At 49.4% G+C, this 17136-nt stretch overlaps 1 protein-coding gene across 2 annotated transcripts; it reads left to right on the top strand.

The window, feature by feature from the left end:
* The first annotated feature begins 5240 nt into the window (after positions 1–5240).
* LOC103602913 (thioredoxin, mitochondrial) lies at positions 5241–16686 on the top strand. Of its 2 annotated transcripts, none has more exons than XM_008587358.1 (4): positions 5241–5353; positions 6194–6456; positions 8347–8470; positions 16059–16686. In XM_008587358.1, the coding sequence occupies exons 2-4, from the start codon at positions 6194–6196 to the stop codon at positions 16170–16172; spliced, it is 501 nt and encodes a 166-aa protein (XP_008585580.1). In that variant the 5' UTR covers positions 5241–5353; the 3' UTR covers positions 16173–16686. The 2 variants fall into 2 exon arrangements, with proteins under 2 accessions (XP_008585580.1, XP_008585581.1); XM_008587359.1 differs by lacking the exon at positions 5241–5353 and adding an exon at positions 5391–5407.
* The last annotated feature ends 450 nt before the right edge of the window (positions 16687–17136 follow it).

Below are 17136 nucleotides of genomic sequence, written 5' to 3'. Positions count from 1 at the left end.
CTTAGTTCCTTCTTGAATTGTTGTGATTCCCCTTTCCTGATCCTTCGACAGCCCCCTTTTTTCCTCCAGAATTTCCCATTAAAACATTTTTTATAACAGAGCAATCGATGGAGGAAGGTTTTGTAGACGGCTGTGGGTGCCAGTGTTGACCGTCATTTCATAGTTGGGTTACTTTGGGCATGCCGCTTAACCTACCTGAGCCTCAGGTTCCTTATCTGTAACACGGGCAGTACTATGGCAGCGACCTTCCTCTTTTGAGATTGTCAACTCAAAGCTTGTCTTCTTGTGACTGGCAGTAGCCATCTCTCCAACCACATGGAGAATGATACCAACATGCCAAGAAAAATAAAACAAGTGTTAGAAAGCCCCACAGAGCTCTACAGCAGTATCTGAGCCCCTGGATCCTGTCTTGCCTACACTAGCTGCATCCTTGAACGTGACAGTTATATGAGCTAGTAAGTCCCTTTTCACGAGCTGGTTTTGAGTTGGTTCCTAACAACTACTGAAGAGTCCTGACTTACACAAGAGAAAAAGCTTATAATAAGACTAAATTTACATTAAGATGTACCTATTCAAAGGCTTTTGTACGTGTTAACTCTCATCTACAGATAATTTTTTTTTTTTCCAGATGACTGGTAAGGGGATCTTAACCCTTGACCTGGTGTTGTCAGCACCACGCTCACCCAGTGAGCTAACCGGCCATCCCTATACGGGATCCGAGCCCATGGCCTTGGTGTTACCTGCACCACACTCTCCCGAGTGAGCCATGGGCCAACCCTACAGATAATATTAAAGACACAATAGAGCTGAATTGTTGAGGACATACTTTCTGGGGTCAGTCTTCCTGGGTTTGAGTCCCAGCTCTGCCACTTGCTTGATTCATGATCTAGGGTAATTTATTTACTCTCTTGGGTCCTCAGTTTCTCTCATCTGTAAAACAGGATTAATAATAGTACTCCACTTACTATGAATTAAAACACATAAAGTGCTGGAACAGCGTGAGCATGTGGTAAGAACCACAGATGTGCTGGCCATCGTTTCATTATTACGAAGCTTCCTAACTTTTCTATAGAGACAACATTGTTAGAGCCTCATACAGATGAGGAACAAGGCCAGAAAGGTTAATCGATCTGCCTAAGGTCACTCACTGGGTTAGAGGCAGAGCCTGGTGAAGAAGTAGTTTCAATTCTGGGCCCAGGGCTCACTTCTCTGCCCCACAGCTGCCTCCTGTCCAGGACAGAGAGCAGAAACACTGTCAGAGGGTAAGGGAGGCAGGAAGAAGGGCCCTGATTCCTTCCCCAGCCCCTTGCAGCTGCAGGCTTTGCTCTGACAAGAAGAATCTGTGCCACCAGTCCTGAATGGGAAGTAACACGTGAGGAGCTTCACCCTAACTATGGAACCAGCCCAGTGCCCCAGCCTGTCTGTGTCTACTGAGGGCACTGGCCTTGCGTTAAGGGGTTGAAGAGCGTGGCAGCGCATGCTCACCCACATCACAGCCATGACATTCAAGAGGACACTGTGTAATCAATCGCTGGAAAGATGACAGAACATGAATCACAACAGAACATCAAACCAGCTCCTTGAATTGCGAAACATAAGTCACAGTTCCAATTGTTCTGCAAGAGTGTAAAAAAAAAAAAATAGCATCAAGATGGAAACAAAACAAAGATACTAGAGGAACACTGCCATTCGGAGAGAAACTCACTATCGATTTAATCCGTGGCCCACCACCTCTCTCTGTTTTTTTCCCTCAAGGTGCCTCCCTCCAGTCGTGATGTCTTTGGACACACGGTCCTGAGTGCAACTGTCCCCGGGCCCTGTCCCCTGCATCCAGCCCTGCAGACCTAAGGGAAAGCCCCAGGGATGAGCCCAGCTTCCCAGGTCCTGCAGCGGAGGAGGCTGCAAGAACCACAGTGCCATCTTGTGGGCGCCTCTGCTTACAGCCGCTGTTGAGACCACTGCTGCCAACCCTGCCAGCCAGCAGTGGCCTCCCAGGGTGGAGCCCTGCCCCTTGTCCTCCAATGGCTTACACTGGCTGGCTGGTCGCTGGGGGCTGGGAGAGGAGGCAGCAGCAGTCTATAACCAAGACGGATGCTTGCTAGGGGCAGTATAGCACTTTTAAGATTCTACCTCCCACTATCAGGATACCTGGACAAGCTACTTAACCTCTATATGCCTCAGTTTCCTCATCTGTAAGATGGAAGCTATAACAGTACCAGCCTCAGAGGATTATAGGATTCAATGAGTTGATACATGTAGGGTGCTTAGAACGGTGCCAGCTGTTTGGTAATTCTTCAATATATCTGGAGCTTTCAAACTTATATATTATTTTTTTTTGACCATGACCCACAGCAAGATATACAAATAACCTAGGACATGCAGACATATCACAACCTAGGACATGCAGACATATATACATAATAGCAACAAATGTTTCACAAAACAATATTTATAACACACGGCATACTCTGATGTTTTCAATTCTATTCTGTTTGTGTTTTAAAAAGCTGATCACAGGCTGAGCCCGTGGCGAACTTGGGAGAGTGCAGCGCTGGGAGCGCAGCAGCACTCCTGCTGCGGGTTCGGATCCTATATAGGGATGGCCGTGCACTGTGCACTCACTGGCTGAGCACCGGTCTCAAAAAAAAAAAAAAAAAAAAAAAAGCTGATCACAACCCACTAATTGATTTCACAACCTCACTGATAGCTCACATCCTGCAGTCTGAAAAACACAGCTATAAATATTGGTAAGAGGTATCCTTAGCCCAGGGGGTTAGGCCTGGCCTCCTTCCCTTCATCTCACACATGTGCCCTGAGCCTGCCTTGTGACTGAGATAGACCCAGAGAAGCAACCACATAGCTGAGGAGCCCCTCTGTAGGCTGCTGAGAACTCAGCCTTCTCCATGTGGTTCACAGGCTCTCTCTCTGCAGAAGAGAAGGATTCCAGCAGTCATGAGGCACTAACACACAACGTAGTTTCCATCTTTCCTGCAACCTCACAGCCCCTCTATGAAGGCGTTATTCTTCCCATTTCTCAGATGAGAAGTCTGAGGCCAAGAGAGGTGAAGTGACTAAGAAATAAGGATTAACAAGACTGGTTTTCCTTTGGAATTCAGAATGTGAATTAAGCAGGGAAATTGGCTCTCCATAAAATGCTGTGGAAATGCTGAACAGGATTGATAAGTGGCTGCAGAAGAGAAAGTGCTGGAGACACAGAAAAGCAGATATGAAATGGGCAGGTGGGTGTACTCCTGCCAGATGGCATATGGCATTATCAGGAACAGCTGCACCGAGGGAGGCTGCCCTTAGGGGGAGCCAGGGATACTGAACTCTGGGCTCCAGTCCTAGGCGGGGGCAGAGGCTAAGGCAAGAGGTCAGACATGGTTGAAAGGCCATGCCTATCCATGCATGCCCTTACCTAGACTCCTGCCTGTGATGCACAAAGGGCTCTACTAAGTGGGAGGCTGACATGGCAGCTGGTGGCCATGGGCAAGTGGACCTGTTCCAAGAATTTCCCCACCCTATCCCAGAGGAAGAGCCCTGAACAACACTGTGAACCTGCCAATTGGACAGAGGACAAATAACAGCATGACAGAGCCAAGATGAGCTGGAAGAAGACATGGCAGTGGTTTTGGAAGAGCACAATGGGTCCATCTGAAGTGATGGGGAAAATGGGATTTGCAGTCAAAAGATTGTATTTGTGTTGCTGCTCTCTGTTCATGGAACAAATAATCACTGAGGACCTTCTATGATGCATCAAGCCCTGAGGTAAGTAATGGAGAGACAGAGACTCTCAGGGACTAACAGTATAGTAAGGACTGACAGTATAATAAACAGACAATAACAATACAGAGTACTGAGTGTGGTGACTGATAGAAGCACAGAGGACACATACCCCTACTCAAGGAGGCCCAGGGAAGGATCACCAGAGATGATGCCTAGTCTGGTATCTAGGAGCATTTTCTCAGCTGGAGAGTAGAGGGTAAAGCCATCCAGTCACAGGCAGAAGTAACTGCAAACACAAGGACGGGAAAGACATTTCAGCAAACCCTGGAACTAAGGAATTTTCTCTGGCTGGAATGTAGGTTGAAACGGAGGTGTTAGATCTGCTTCTTGACATTGCACAAGTCATGTAACCTCTTTGTAAACCACTCCCTGAGCTACCAAAGATACTCAGTTTAATAGGCACCTATCGAACATCCTCTGTGAGCCAGGCACTGTACCAGGTTGGTGCTGTGCATGCGGAGATGAATAAAAGCCACAAATCCCTACTCTCAGGAAGCACACTGCCTTGTGGAAGCGATAGACACCGCAATGCGTTATGAAGAGTTACAAACAAAGCACTAAGAAGGGAGTAATGCTGCTCAGAGAAGAGGTGATGAGTAGGTGTTCTACTAAGTGGAGAGAGAAAAAACATTTCAAATTAAGCAAAGGCGTGGAAGAGGAAAGGGGGTGCTCATAGAATTCTAAGAGGCCCATGAGTGGCTGGAATATAAGGTACATGGTGCAGAGGAGACAAGAGGTGGCTGTGACACCAGTCTGGGACACACATGTGCCTAGACCTCTGTTTATGACGGTGGAAATGGGTGTGAAAGGAAGGTCCCTGGCCCACGCAGCATCACAAGTCACCTCACCTTGCCTGCTGCCTCAAACACAGGCCCTTCGAGGGCCCAGTTCCCCAACAACTCTAAAGAGACAAGCTTGAAAGGTCTGGGAGAACGACAAGCCCGGCCAGTCATGACACATAATGGGAAACTTAAACCCCCAGGGGCAGAACGACTTGCTCAAAACCATGAAGTCATACAGTTCTGCGTAAGACAGGGCCACAAAGCAGTATCTTGACGCCGGGCAGAGTCATCTGCCTCTACAGGGCTCTACGCCTCTGAGGAGCTTTGCTTCCTCATTTGTAAAATGGAGAGAAAGAACCTCCCAGCACCTCCTGGGGTCGTTGGGAGACGCGCTAGGGAGGTGGGCGGTGCCGGCTGAGCAGCAAAGCAGCAGGCGCTTGCGAAGCACACAGCCACGCCTCCCGCACGCCCCTGCCTCCTTTCACCTCCTTTTCCGGTTCCTTTCCCAGGGCCCGCCCACTTCTTCCTGTCCGTCCCACCAACCCGAGGGCCCGCCCGCCTCCCCATCCCTAACCGAGGCTCCACCCCTTCAGCTGCTCCTTCTCCCGCCATCCGCATTGGCGAAAAACCCGTCCCGCCCCTCAGGTTGCGGAGAGACCCGCTCCTGGTCGCCTGCCCCCGGAAGTGACGCTAAGGCCTCCCTCCCCTGAGGAAGTGACGGCGGGCGTGCCCTTGACGGGCGGGGAGGGCTGCGCTGGGCGTCCCTCCGTTCGTGCTGCAGGGAGGTAGGAGGTCCGCGGGGTGGCTCGAAGTGGTGTCGCGACCGGGGCACGCTGCGGGTGCGTCCTTCGCAGGCTGGCGGCCTAGCGGGCTGAGGCCGCAGGCGGGGGGCCTGGCCCTCCGGAAAGCCGGGGTCCCTGGTGGCGTCCATTTCCCCAGTTCCCTACACACACGTCCCTTCTTTTTTGGTGCCCTCCATACAAATGTTACTGTTTCTTGGTTCCTGCCACACTCCTGTTCCTGTGCCTCTTAGTTCCTTCTTGAATTGTTGTGATTCCCCTTTCCTGATCCTTCGACAGCCCCCTTTTTCCTCCAGAATTTCCCATTAAAACATTTTTTATAACAGAGCAATCGATGGAGGAAGGTTTTGTAGACGGCTGTGGGTGCCATTGTTGACCGTCATTTCATAGTTGGGTTACTTTGGGCATGCCACTTAACCTACCTGAGCCTCAGGTTCCTTATCTGTAACACGGGCAGTACTATGGCAGCTTCCTCAGAGTTGATCTGGGAGGACCAATAATCTATGTAAGGCACTTGGCCCTCAGCCAGGTGCTCTGTAAATACTGATTTCTCCCTTCCATCTCTCCACCCAAATCCTGGTTACTTTTTGGTTGTCAACCCAACTTTCCTATCCTGGTTTGCGTAGCCATTCCTTCTTCCCTTTGATTCTCATTCCTCGCTCACCTCTACTCCAGTAATGTTATATATTCTTTCCTTGCACATTGCTTCCAGCTCTGCATCTTCTTGAGTCCCTCAGTTTTCCCAAATTCTTTTTTTTTTTTTTTTTTCTGGTGCACTGACTTCCTTTTTTGTGTCTCAACTCTTCTTGTCTCTTTCCCTCGCAGATGGCTCAGCGACTTCTGCTGAGGAGGTTCCTGGCCTCTGTCATCTCCAGGGAGCCCCCTCAGGGTCAGTGGATACCCCTCACCTCCAGGGTTCTGCAGACCCCACAGTGCAGTCCCAATAGCCTGACAGTAATACCCAGCCCAGCCCGGACAATATACACCACCAGAGTCTGTACAACAACCTTTAACGTTCAAGATGGACCTGACTTTCAAGACCGAGTTGTCAACAGTGAGACGCCAGTGGTTGTGGATTTCCACGCACAGTGAGTATTGGGGATCAGAAGAAGACTAGGCTCTTCTAGGTTCAAGTATGTATTGAGTGCCTGCTAAGTCCCAGTACCATGTTTGATGCCTTTCATACACAGACACATTACAAAGACTAGTAAGACTCAGTTCCTGCTCTCAAGGAGAGGGCGGTCTGGTAGGAGACAGACTAGTAAACAGTCTTCAAAGCTGATCATGATTAGTGCTGGGAAATGCTTATATTCTGAATCTCACTGTCTGAAAAGCTCAAAGTCATCTTTCGCTTAAAAAAAAAGTCAGAAAGTTATGACTATAGCATCGTCTGGCTTTCTGTGTATACCATTTACTAACCCTGCAAAGTTGATTTTATTTTAACATCTCGCCGACAGAGCTGTGGGAAGGGCTGGCAAAAAGTTATCAGTGCCACCACAGTGGTGCCCAGGCATGCAGGGGATGGGCAAGAGTTTCCTTTCAGTGCTATATGAGTTTGTTTTAGAGATAGCAAAATGCCTGTGACCTTCTGATTTTTAGCCTGGCCTTCTTTGTTTCCAGACCTTTGGGGCCTGGCTAGATGCCTAGCTACAAAAAAGCTGGACAAACACTTCAGAATTAGGCATCCTGGGAGAAGCCAGTGTCACCCGAGTTAGAAATTGGAAGGGCTTCTGGGCAAGTGTCTGACAGATTTTTTTGCTTTCTTTCTAGTTCTTTCTCTGGCTTATCATGTAGCCTTGTGCAGGCCATTTGATATCCTTGTGCTCCCTTCTTTACTTATAATAGGAGATAAGGTTTTGCAAACTGGGTTTTTAGGCGGTGTGAGTTGTTGACTGAAATCTCTGAATGGAAGGAGATTTAAAGGCTGAGAATAAAATAGGAGTCGTCAGCCAGGGGTTTGTGGAAAGCAGAGCTGGTCTGCCCTCCTGGTGTGGTGAACACTTCAGTAAGGGCCTCCGAAATGAATGATAAATGAGGTAATGCCTCATTTTCTTCAGCAAGGAAGCAGGGTGTGAGTTTGTTCATTCAGTGCCAGGCACTTTCCTTGGTGTCACATACATAGAGATGACGGCGTAACTCCTGTCCTAGAAGAGCTCCCCACCGAGATGAGAACACCTATGGTCAGTGCAGTGTGATCAGGGCAGTGAGCAGTTGATACAGGGTCTGTGGGATCACAGCATAACCTGTGGGTGAAAGAAGACACTTGGAACAGAGGTTGCAGTCCCCGCTGTGCTTCTTACTAGCTTTGTAATTGTGCACAAGTTTCTTAACTCATATGGGCCTCAGTTTCTTTGGAAGATGCTTTCTCTTCTTTTTCAGAGTTAAAGGCTCTGTGCAGTAATAGCTGAGAAGGTGCTAGCTCAGTGACTGGCACGTTGTAGATGCTCCTAGCCATTAGTTTCCCCTCCTTTTAGTTCTGAGTCCACATGGCATTTGAAATAACTCTACAGCTTCCAAAGCATGTTTACCCAAATTGTCTTAGTTGATTTCTCATAACACTTTTGAGAGGCATAGTCTCTCTTTTTCAAATGAGAAAACTGAGGCCCCAGAACAATCAGCTGATTGGTGAGGAGCCTGTCTTTGAATCTAAACCTTTTAACTTAAAATCCCATATTCCTCTATATGACAGTATATTTCTCTGAGATATATTGAAATAAATGAGATCACCATACAAGAGTCTTTCGATGAGGCCTGTGTTTTAGAAGTCCGGGACACGTGAAAATTTCCCAGTTGTAGCGTATCCCAACATTACCGATTGGTTTGTCAGCATTACAGGTTAATATTCAAACACTGTAAACAGGTAGTAAGGACAAAAGGTTCCTCAGAAAGGTGTGGGTCTGGGGGAGGTTCTGGGGAGACAGTAATGGAATGGTGAGCACTCTTGGACTGACTGCATGCTTGCTTTCTCACCTTCCCAGGTGGTGTGGCCCCTGCAAGATCCTGGGGCCAAGGTTGGAGAAGATGGTGGCCAAACAGCACGGGAAGGTGGTGATGGCCAAGGTGGATATTGACGACCACACAGACCTCGCCATCGAGTATGAGGTATGGATTGGCAGGGAGTTAACACAGGGCAGCCAGTGTGGAAGATGTTGTAGGATCCAGGGCAGCTAGTGTAGGAGGCATCTTGGGGACCACCAGATAGCCAGTAAGGGAAGTATCTTGGTTTTTTCTAGAGTGCTGAGGAGCTCAGAGAACTTTGCAGATGTGACTCTGTTGATTTTCTGAGCCACTTGTCTCTCTTCTCCACCATCTCCAGGGAGCAGAATGTACTCATATGACCCAAAACATCAGATCTTTCATTTATTCATCCATCCACATGTGCAGTCAGCAGTCATTTGTGAGCCCTATTTTGTGCCAGGCATTCATGATTCTGGCTCAATAGAATGACATCCTAGTCTCCAAGCCACTCTTAGTCCGGCAGGAGAGGAGAGCTGGTAGACAGATCATTTCATTTGGGTGAAAAGTGCTGAGACAAGAGACACACGAAGAAGGGACTGGTTGTTCCCGGAGGGAGGTAGAGGGGACAGAGAATGCTCAGGGACCTTCTGAGCTAAGCCGTGAAGGTTATGTGTAGAAGGAAGTACTGTGGGAACAGCATGCACGAAGACATGAAGTAGTCTAATATGGTGAGTTATTTGTGCCTTCATTCAACAGATATTTATTGAGAGACTCTCAAATGCTAGGTTCTGTTACTTGGTGCTGAGGATATGGCAGTGAGCAAAACTAACAAAATCCCTGCCTTCATGGAGCCTACATTCTGGTATTTTCAATCAGGGATCAGCAGACTTTTTCTCAAAAGGATCAATGCTAAATATTTGAGGCTTTGCAGAGCAGTGGTCCTGCTGCAACCATTGGAACTGTTGTTGTAGCACAAAAGCAGCTACAGACAGTACACACATGAATGGACATGGCTGTGTTCCAATAAAACTTTATTTATAAAAGCAGTCATTGGGCAGGATGTGCCATGTGGGCCATAGCAGGATGTCTCCTGTTTTAGATAGTAAGTGCTATTGAGAAAAATAAGTCAGGAAGAGGGGGTGGGAGTGCTGAGGATGAGGGTGGGGCTTTTTTAAAAAGATAGGCTGGGGAAGGCGTCTCTGACAAGCTGACATTTGAGCAAAGACTTGACGGGAGTGGGGAGTGAGGTGTGCAGGCCTTTGAAGAGCCGTCCAGGCAGAGCAGACACCAAACGCAAAGGCCCTGGGCTCAGTCTGGGTGAGCCTGGCTTTTGTTCACAGAGCAGCAGGGTCCCGTGAGCCTGCAGAGGAGGTGCCTGGGATATGGGGCATCCCCTGGGCCTTGGAGACCACTGCAGTTAGAGAAAGCAGAGAGGCCCATTGTCGTTGGGTGGCTGGAATAAAGGGTTGAGCAAGGAGGGGGAGGACAGGCAGCTGGGAAAGCAGACTGGGACCAAATCGGGAGGGGTCTTTGGATAGCCATGCTGAAGATAGCGTTACCACAGAGCCAAGGTCGCACCTGGCAGCCCATGGCCAATTCTGGCTCACAGACATGTTTGGTCTGGCCCTCAAAGTGTTTTAAAGAAATATCACACCAGGTGCTGATACTTAAAACTCAGAAGATTTCATATGAAAATCCAGACATCTGGTTTTCTTGAAATATCTTGGTCTGGTCAGAGTGAGCCCTCACCTTTCCGTCCTGCTCCTCTGGGTAACAAGTAACTGAAAGAGGGAACCGTTTTCTTCCTCAGAGTTTGGAATCCAGGCCGATCTCCCACTAGACCAGCGTGGGTAGAGGTGCCCATCCTTCAGCCAGTCCCCCATGGCAGGAAATGGGTGGGGGTCGGGGTGAGAACAGGCTGTCTGTGCCATCCAGGAGCGGAGGAAGCAGGTGCTGGACAGATGAAGCCCCCCAATGCCTCCTGCAGGTGGCTGCTGAAGTGAGGCCAGCCTTGCGACTTGGGGGAATGCTTACTAGGGCCTGGGGCGGGGATGAGTCACTGTTTTTTGAAAGCTCTCCCACTGATTGTTCAGTCAAGGGGCATTTGTCTGACCATTTAGAGGCCCTTGGATTTCCCCTACTAGTCCACCCCTCACTGCAGGGCTCATAGCAGCTGCAGGGGTAAGGGTGTGGTCCTCTGGTGTGAGCTTAAGGCTGGAGCTCCTAGGGCCTCCCACAGGGCCCTGGGCAGTCTTAAGTTGTCTCAGGCATCCTCCTAGCACTGCCAACACCACTGCTTCATCCTCCATCAATGTAACTTTTCAGCAGATACCTCCTGAGGGCCGGCCATGTGCCAGGGACTGTAGGAACTGGTACAGACACAGAGGTGAATGCAGTTCCTGCCAGCAGTGGTCCCTGAGGGTAGTCCTCCATCAATGTAACTTTTCAGCAGATACCTCCTGAGGGCCGGCCATGTGCCAGGGACTGCAGGAACTGGTACAGACACAGAGGTGAATGCAGTTCCTGCCAGCAGTGGTCCCTGAGGGTACTTGGAATTCCCGGGACCATCCCCACCTGCTTTCCAAGGAGCCTTATGATGTGGGAGGGAGCCCTGTGGTTAAGCCTGGAAAGTGAGGGGCAGTTCCTCTTGTAGGATATTCTCTCCCTCCTCCTCCCTTGGTCCACTGTCTTGGTGGTGCTCTGGTCACACAGAAGGACTCCAAAGTTGCTGGGCCAACATCACCTGGTCTCGCCTCCATGTTTTGCCAAGCCCTGGGCTGACATCACTGCAGGGCTTAGGAAGCTCCAGCAGGGATTCTTCCTGACTCCTCCCCCTGCCCTTCCTGCCTTCCTTCCTTTGCACCTGTTCTCTCTGAAGAGCACCTAAGGAAGAAGTTTCCGCCAAGAGAGCCGTGCTACCCTCAGGACAGCTTCCTCCAAAGCCTCAACTCTTTTTTCAAATGATTAGATGAACTTGTTGGAGAAACTGTTTTAAATTATGTTCAGGATATTGGGCGCCTCTCCCCAAGCCCTCCTGACACCCGACCCCCAGCACACACACTTGGGTGAGTCTCATTCCTCACAGGAATTCCTCCCCTCCAACAACCACTTTATGCTTCAAACAACCCCCCACCCTAGAACTTCACTGTCCCCCAAGGGAGAGGGGAAGAAAGTCCTTCAGGACCTTGGGGTTTCAGCCCCTCCACCCCCTCCTTCTTCAGTCTTGGTGCTACCCTGGCTTGGCAGGACACGAAGCTCTCCCCTGTCCCCTGTCCCTTTACCAACTGCTCAGACCTTGCCAGCTACTGGGGGAAAGGCAGTGAGAGAGTGGACTAGGTGTGGACCTTGAGCCTTTATGCTTTCCTCTGGGGCTTCTCCTTCTGACCTCACACCTAGAGCTGTTATACTTTTATTTTCTCATCTTATAGAAGAAGTGAGTGCCCTTTAAGAAGCATTTGAAAATACAGCCAAGTGGTAATAAGCAGGGAAAGTCACTTGCAATCTGACTATTCAAACAACCATTGTCACCATTGTGGTAACTTGTTTGAGTGTTTTATTTGAATTTTTTTTCTTTTTAATGTTCCGTATAACCCTGCAGACAATTTATTAAATGAATAATATTTCATAGCTGAAATGTGCAGTATTTTAGTCACTCCCTGTCCTGCTGTTTTGAAAGTATTCTAAATAAGTGCTTCTCAAACATGAATATGACCTAGGATATTGTTACAAAGCAGACTATGATGTATTTAGGTACAAGACTCTGCATTTCTAGCAAGTTCCCAGGTGATACCAGTGCTGAGGGTCCTAGACAAAACATGGAGAAACAAAGTTCTAAAGCCCAGTGCTGACTTTTTAGGAAAGGTGCTGCTTTCGTAAAGCCCCTTTCTCACCTGCGATTCTCAGCACGGGCTGCTTGTCAGAGTTTACTCAACAAATGTATAGTGATGTGTCCACCATTACAACATCATTCAGAACAGTGTCACTGCTCTAAAGGTCCCCTGTACTCCATCCGTTCATCTCTCCTTTGTCTCACTCCCATTGAACCCTACCGACGTTTTTTTTTTAAGATTTATTTTTTTTAGTGCAGTTTTAGGTTCGCAGCAAAATTGAGAGTAAAGTACAGAGATATCCCATATAGTCCCTGCTCCACACATGCATAGCCTCCCCCATTATCAACATCACCCACCAGAGTGGTGCATTTGTTGTAGTTGAGGAGCTTGCATTGGCACATCATTGTCACCCAAAGTCCATCGTTGACATTGGGGTTCGCTCTTAGTGTTGTGTGTTCTTTGCACATGTATAATGGCACATAGTCACCATCACAGTGTCATACAGAGTATTTTTCACTGCCCTAAAAACCCTCCGTGCTCCACCTATTCATCCCTCCCTCCCCCAACCCCTGACAACCACTGATCTTTTTACTATCTCTGTAGTTTTGCTTTTTCCAGAATGTCATAGAGTTGGGTTTGATTTTTTTTTTTTTTTTTTTTTGTCCTTTTTGAGACCGGCCGCACCGCGCTCAGCCAGTGAGCTCTGTGAGCGCACCGGTCATCCCCATATAGGATCCGAACCCACGGCGGGAGCGCTGCTGCGCTCCCAGCGCCGCACTCTCCCAAGTGCGCCACGGGCTCGGCCCTGGGTTTGATTTTTTTAAAGTAGTTTTTCCAAGAACGAACCCTTATATCCAAGAGCTTTTACAAAACATTTGACATTTCTCATTTGAAATCCTTTGAATACTTCCCCACATATTCTTCACTCAATGCTTATCTCCAATTCTTTGTTCTTGGGCAGATGCACAGCATAGCTTGATGGACAGTGAACTCAAACATGTCTTGTTTCAAATCCCAGCTCCACCACTTAACTTGCTCTGTCAACTTGGAGCAGTTACTCAACCTTTGAGCCTCAGTCTTCTCATCACTAAAATGACCCTACATAGAGGCAAGAAGTTACGACATTGCATATGCAAGTGTTTAGTATCATCCTTGACACTTCAGAAGCACCCAGTACATGAAAGTGATCTTTTCCTTTGTGTTAGTTCAGCAGTTAGCTGGCACCTAGCACTGTGCCTGTCCTTAGCAGAGTTAACAAATGGATGAAATTAGGGTGAGAGAGAAGACCTGACCCAGACATTGAACTCAGTGGGTGTTGCTGGTGAGCTGCGGATTAGTGGCTCCTGCCCTGAATTCTCGGGATCTTTAGCCAAGGATGGGGGGTCTGGGTGGCTTCACGGAGGAGGAGGATATGCAGCACATCTGAGCACATCTGTTCTCCAGCCCCTTGGTTCCTCAGTCCTGCCAGAATTGAGAAAGAAGCTGAGTTCTTGCTTCATTTCAGCCTTTCACACCCATGTCACCATTCTAGAAGAATGTGCCAAGGACCTATGCACTTCCATTTAAGGCAGTTTACAAGCTCCAGCCCCTCCTGATTTGTGAGCCACACTCAGGGCTAGCAAAGCCACATCTTCCTCCTTGGGGGTGGGGGAAGTCCAGTCACAGCCCAGGTATCCCTCTGTGTGTGTGTGTGTGTGTCTGTGTGTGTGTGTGTAAGTTCAGATTTCAAAGAATCCATATATCAGGAAAGTCTCTTCACAGCCTGTCTGCCATACAGCTGACACCAGCGTGGTCCCTACGTGTCTAAACGTGTGAGAGTTTACACAAATGAGATCAGGCTGGACTTCATCTGGAGCTCTTGAGGAAAACCAAGTCCACTCTCTAGGCCACCTTCCTGTGAGAAAAGTTCGACCACTTATACAATGGTGGCATAAAGCATTTATTTTAATTAAAGAAACAGAACAGGACAGTGTCCTTGAAAGACAGCGGTTGAGCTTTGTGCCCCAGTTGAGCGTTGCCAGCTCTGAGATGCCCCAGCTGCGTTCACAGACCGCTAGAGGGCGCAAAAGAACAGCCTGTGAAGGCCCTGGTGGCTTCAGGCTCTGCTGAGTCCTAGAGCAAGCTTCTAGGTCCTGCCTCTGCCTGGAATCAGGGCGAGCCACCCACTGACCCCTGGCACTTCATGCCATCATGCATGCAAGTCTGACAAGGACAGGAGCCAGTGGAGGGACCGGGAGCAGTGACACGCATGCCAGCCTAATGCCTGGTGGTCCTACCAGTACATACCCTCAGGAAAGCGTGTCTACTGCCACCATCGGCCCCAGGAAAGTCCTCAAAGGGGCCTGAGGTCTAACAAGGCCTGTGTCATCTTACCTGCTGTGTCTGTCCCCAAGGTGCCCAGTAGGAGCACAGTGTGGGGCCTGCCACATGTTACTGAGTGAGGGCTATGTGATTGGGCCGTCTGTATGCGGTTCTTTCTTCCTTTTGTGACTAATGTGCACAGTTTTTGAACATTCTAAATCTTTAGTCCGCCTTCTCAAGGTGACTCACGGCCAGGGCAGCACTCAGAATATGTGAAGACCTGGTGTGTTGGTGTAAATTGCCCTGGTGGCTTTGTTAGTTAACTTGTGTGAAGAAAAGTTGGTGTTTATCTTGTACTGTTTGTTCTAAATCTTTAGTCCGCCTTCTCAAGGTGACTCACGGCCAGGGCAGCACTCAGAATATGTAAAGACCTGGTGTGTTGGTGTAAATTGCCCTGGTGGCTTTGTTAACTTGTGTGAAGAAAAGTTGGTGTTTATCTTGTACTGTTTATACAGTTTTCTCAAATGTGCAGGAATGCCAGGCAGGGAGCCCAGGCAGCAGAGAATTTACGGTGCCAGTGCAGTCCTCAGCCTCATCTGCATTCCATGTCATCTATCCAGGTCCCGGAAGGAGCTGAGCAAATGCTTCAAAGACTGAGAACCTTGCCTTGCCCATAAATGAGCGTCAGATCATATATAGCCGAGCCCCTCCTCCCGCGCCATCCAGCAGGAGTCAGTGGATTTCTGGACGCTGTTGGCATTCACGGCAGCAGCTGAAGTGGCTTGCAGGGCTCTGTTAGGCTTTCCCGACTGCCCTCCATACCGCCGTTTGCTGAGTGCCCACTGTACCAGGCACAGCGCCAGGTTCTTACACTTATTTCTGGGCTCTGTGCTGGGACTTAACTTGCATCAGTTCCTCCCACTTCACACCCTCTAATATAAGTAGCATTGGCATCTCCGTCTTGCGATGTGAACACTGAGACATAGAGCAATGAAGAGGCTTGCCCGGTTCACCAGCTGGTAGGAGCTGCATCAGGTCAGCCAGCTCCAAAGCCTGAGACCCTGACCACTAAGCTTTATGTGCCTACCTTTAATTCCTATCCCAAACCCTCAAGGTAGACATTACTATCCCCGTTTTATAGAAGAGGACACAGACTCAGAAAGGTGGCAGGACCTGGCCCAGGCCCCCTGGCTAGTGAGTGTCAGGGCCGGGATTCAGACTTTCCCCAATCTCCTACCTTGCCCCTGTGCCAGGCTGTCCTGCAGCTCCTCCCCACCCCAGCCCTGGCCTGCAGCTGCATGGGTTATTTTCATTTCTCCTGTCATTCCAGCCAAACCACTGGGCCAGTGACTCAGTCGTGTGGTTGAGGGAGGAAGGGTACTGCTGGGAGCCCACAAAGGAAGGAGTTTCTCCAGCAGGGGGGCCTCAGGCCCTGCAGTGTGCTTGCACAAAGGAAGAGCCACTCTCCCTTAGCCCCACCCATGGCTGTGGGCAGTCGCTGCCCTGGATAAGCCACCAGCCTTTTCCACAAAGGCTAGGGCATGACAATTGAGAAGAGTTCATCTCCGAGTGACTTGGCCTCCCTTGTCCCCTCCACCCAGGTGTCAGCTGTGCCTACCGTACTGGCCATCAAGAATGGGGATGTGGTAGACAAGTTTGTGGGCATCAAGGACGAGGACCAACTGGAGGCCTTCTTGAAGAAGCTGATTGGCTGACAAGGAGGGAAGGATCCTGATTGCCCCTGTCCACCTGGGACCCCAGTAGAACTCACAGCCCTTCTCTGCAAGCCCTTCCTGCCTCCTTTCTTCTGTCTGGGCCCTGTGGGATCCTGCTTTGGAGACCAGCCTCCAAACGTGGGAGCCACTAGTGCTTCTGCACTGGCTGACTGCCCAGGGTGGCCATCGGAGGAACAGTGCTGCTGCTGACCTGGGACAGCGTTTTTCCTCCCACTGCCCTTTTGTCTGCTCCTTCTAGGGCTCGTTGCTGTTCTCGCAAGATGCCTGGAGAGAGCCCAGGCCCACCTGCAGGTGTCACTGCTTGGGCAGCCACACATTGGTCCCTGGTCTTTTCTGATCTGAACCCCGTGCCCAGCTCTTCTGCCTCCTGCATTTTTCCTTCCTGCTGCTGTTTTATAAAAAGAAAAAAAAGAAATCCCAATAAGTGAGAGTAATATATAATTCTCTCATTCTTTGTAGGTCTGTAATAAAGAACTTTATGTGTTCCTTTCTACCTCCTGCTGTGAAGAACAGACCCTGCGCCCCGCACTAAAATCCCCTATAGCCACCCCCGGCCCACCCCTCAGAGAGCTGCCTCCTTTTTTTTCCCTCCCAGGTGCAAGGGCAAAAGACAAGTGTTGAGTTTGGGGACCCTGGAGATCCCTGACTGGAAGGCTCCAGATGCCACCTCTGTCACCACTAGCCAGCCCTTTGGTTCTCTGAGCGGGAGGCTTAACTGTGAACAAATCACACCAATAAAACTAGGGTTTACGCTGTCAACAGTTTCCATTCTGTCTGAACTCTGAGAGCACTTGTGACCCTTGTCCAGGCTCAGCCCCTATCCCCGTTCCCTCTGACTCTCACCACCCTCTGCCCTTTAACCAGCCCCTCCTGTTACTAATGTTCTATCAGTGGCATCTGCTATTCTGGGGACACCTTCACATGCATGGTCTTCGTGCCCTTG

The sequence above is a fragment of the Galeopterus variegatus genome, unplaced genomic scaffold (assembly GCF_000696425.1).
Source record: "Galeopterus variegatus unplaced genomic scaffold, G_variegatus-3.0.2 Scaffold4349, whole genome shotgun sequence".
Lineage (NCBI taxonomy): Eukaryota > Metazoa > Chordata > Mammalia > Dermoptera > Cynocephalidae > Galeopterus > Galeopterus variegatus.
The sequence above is the reverse complement of the archived record's forward strand: the minus strand, read 5'-3'. Positions and strand labels throughout refer to the sequence as shown.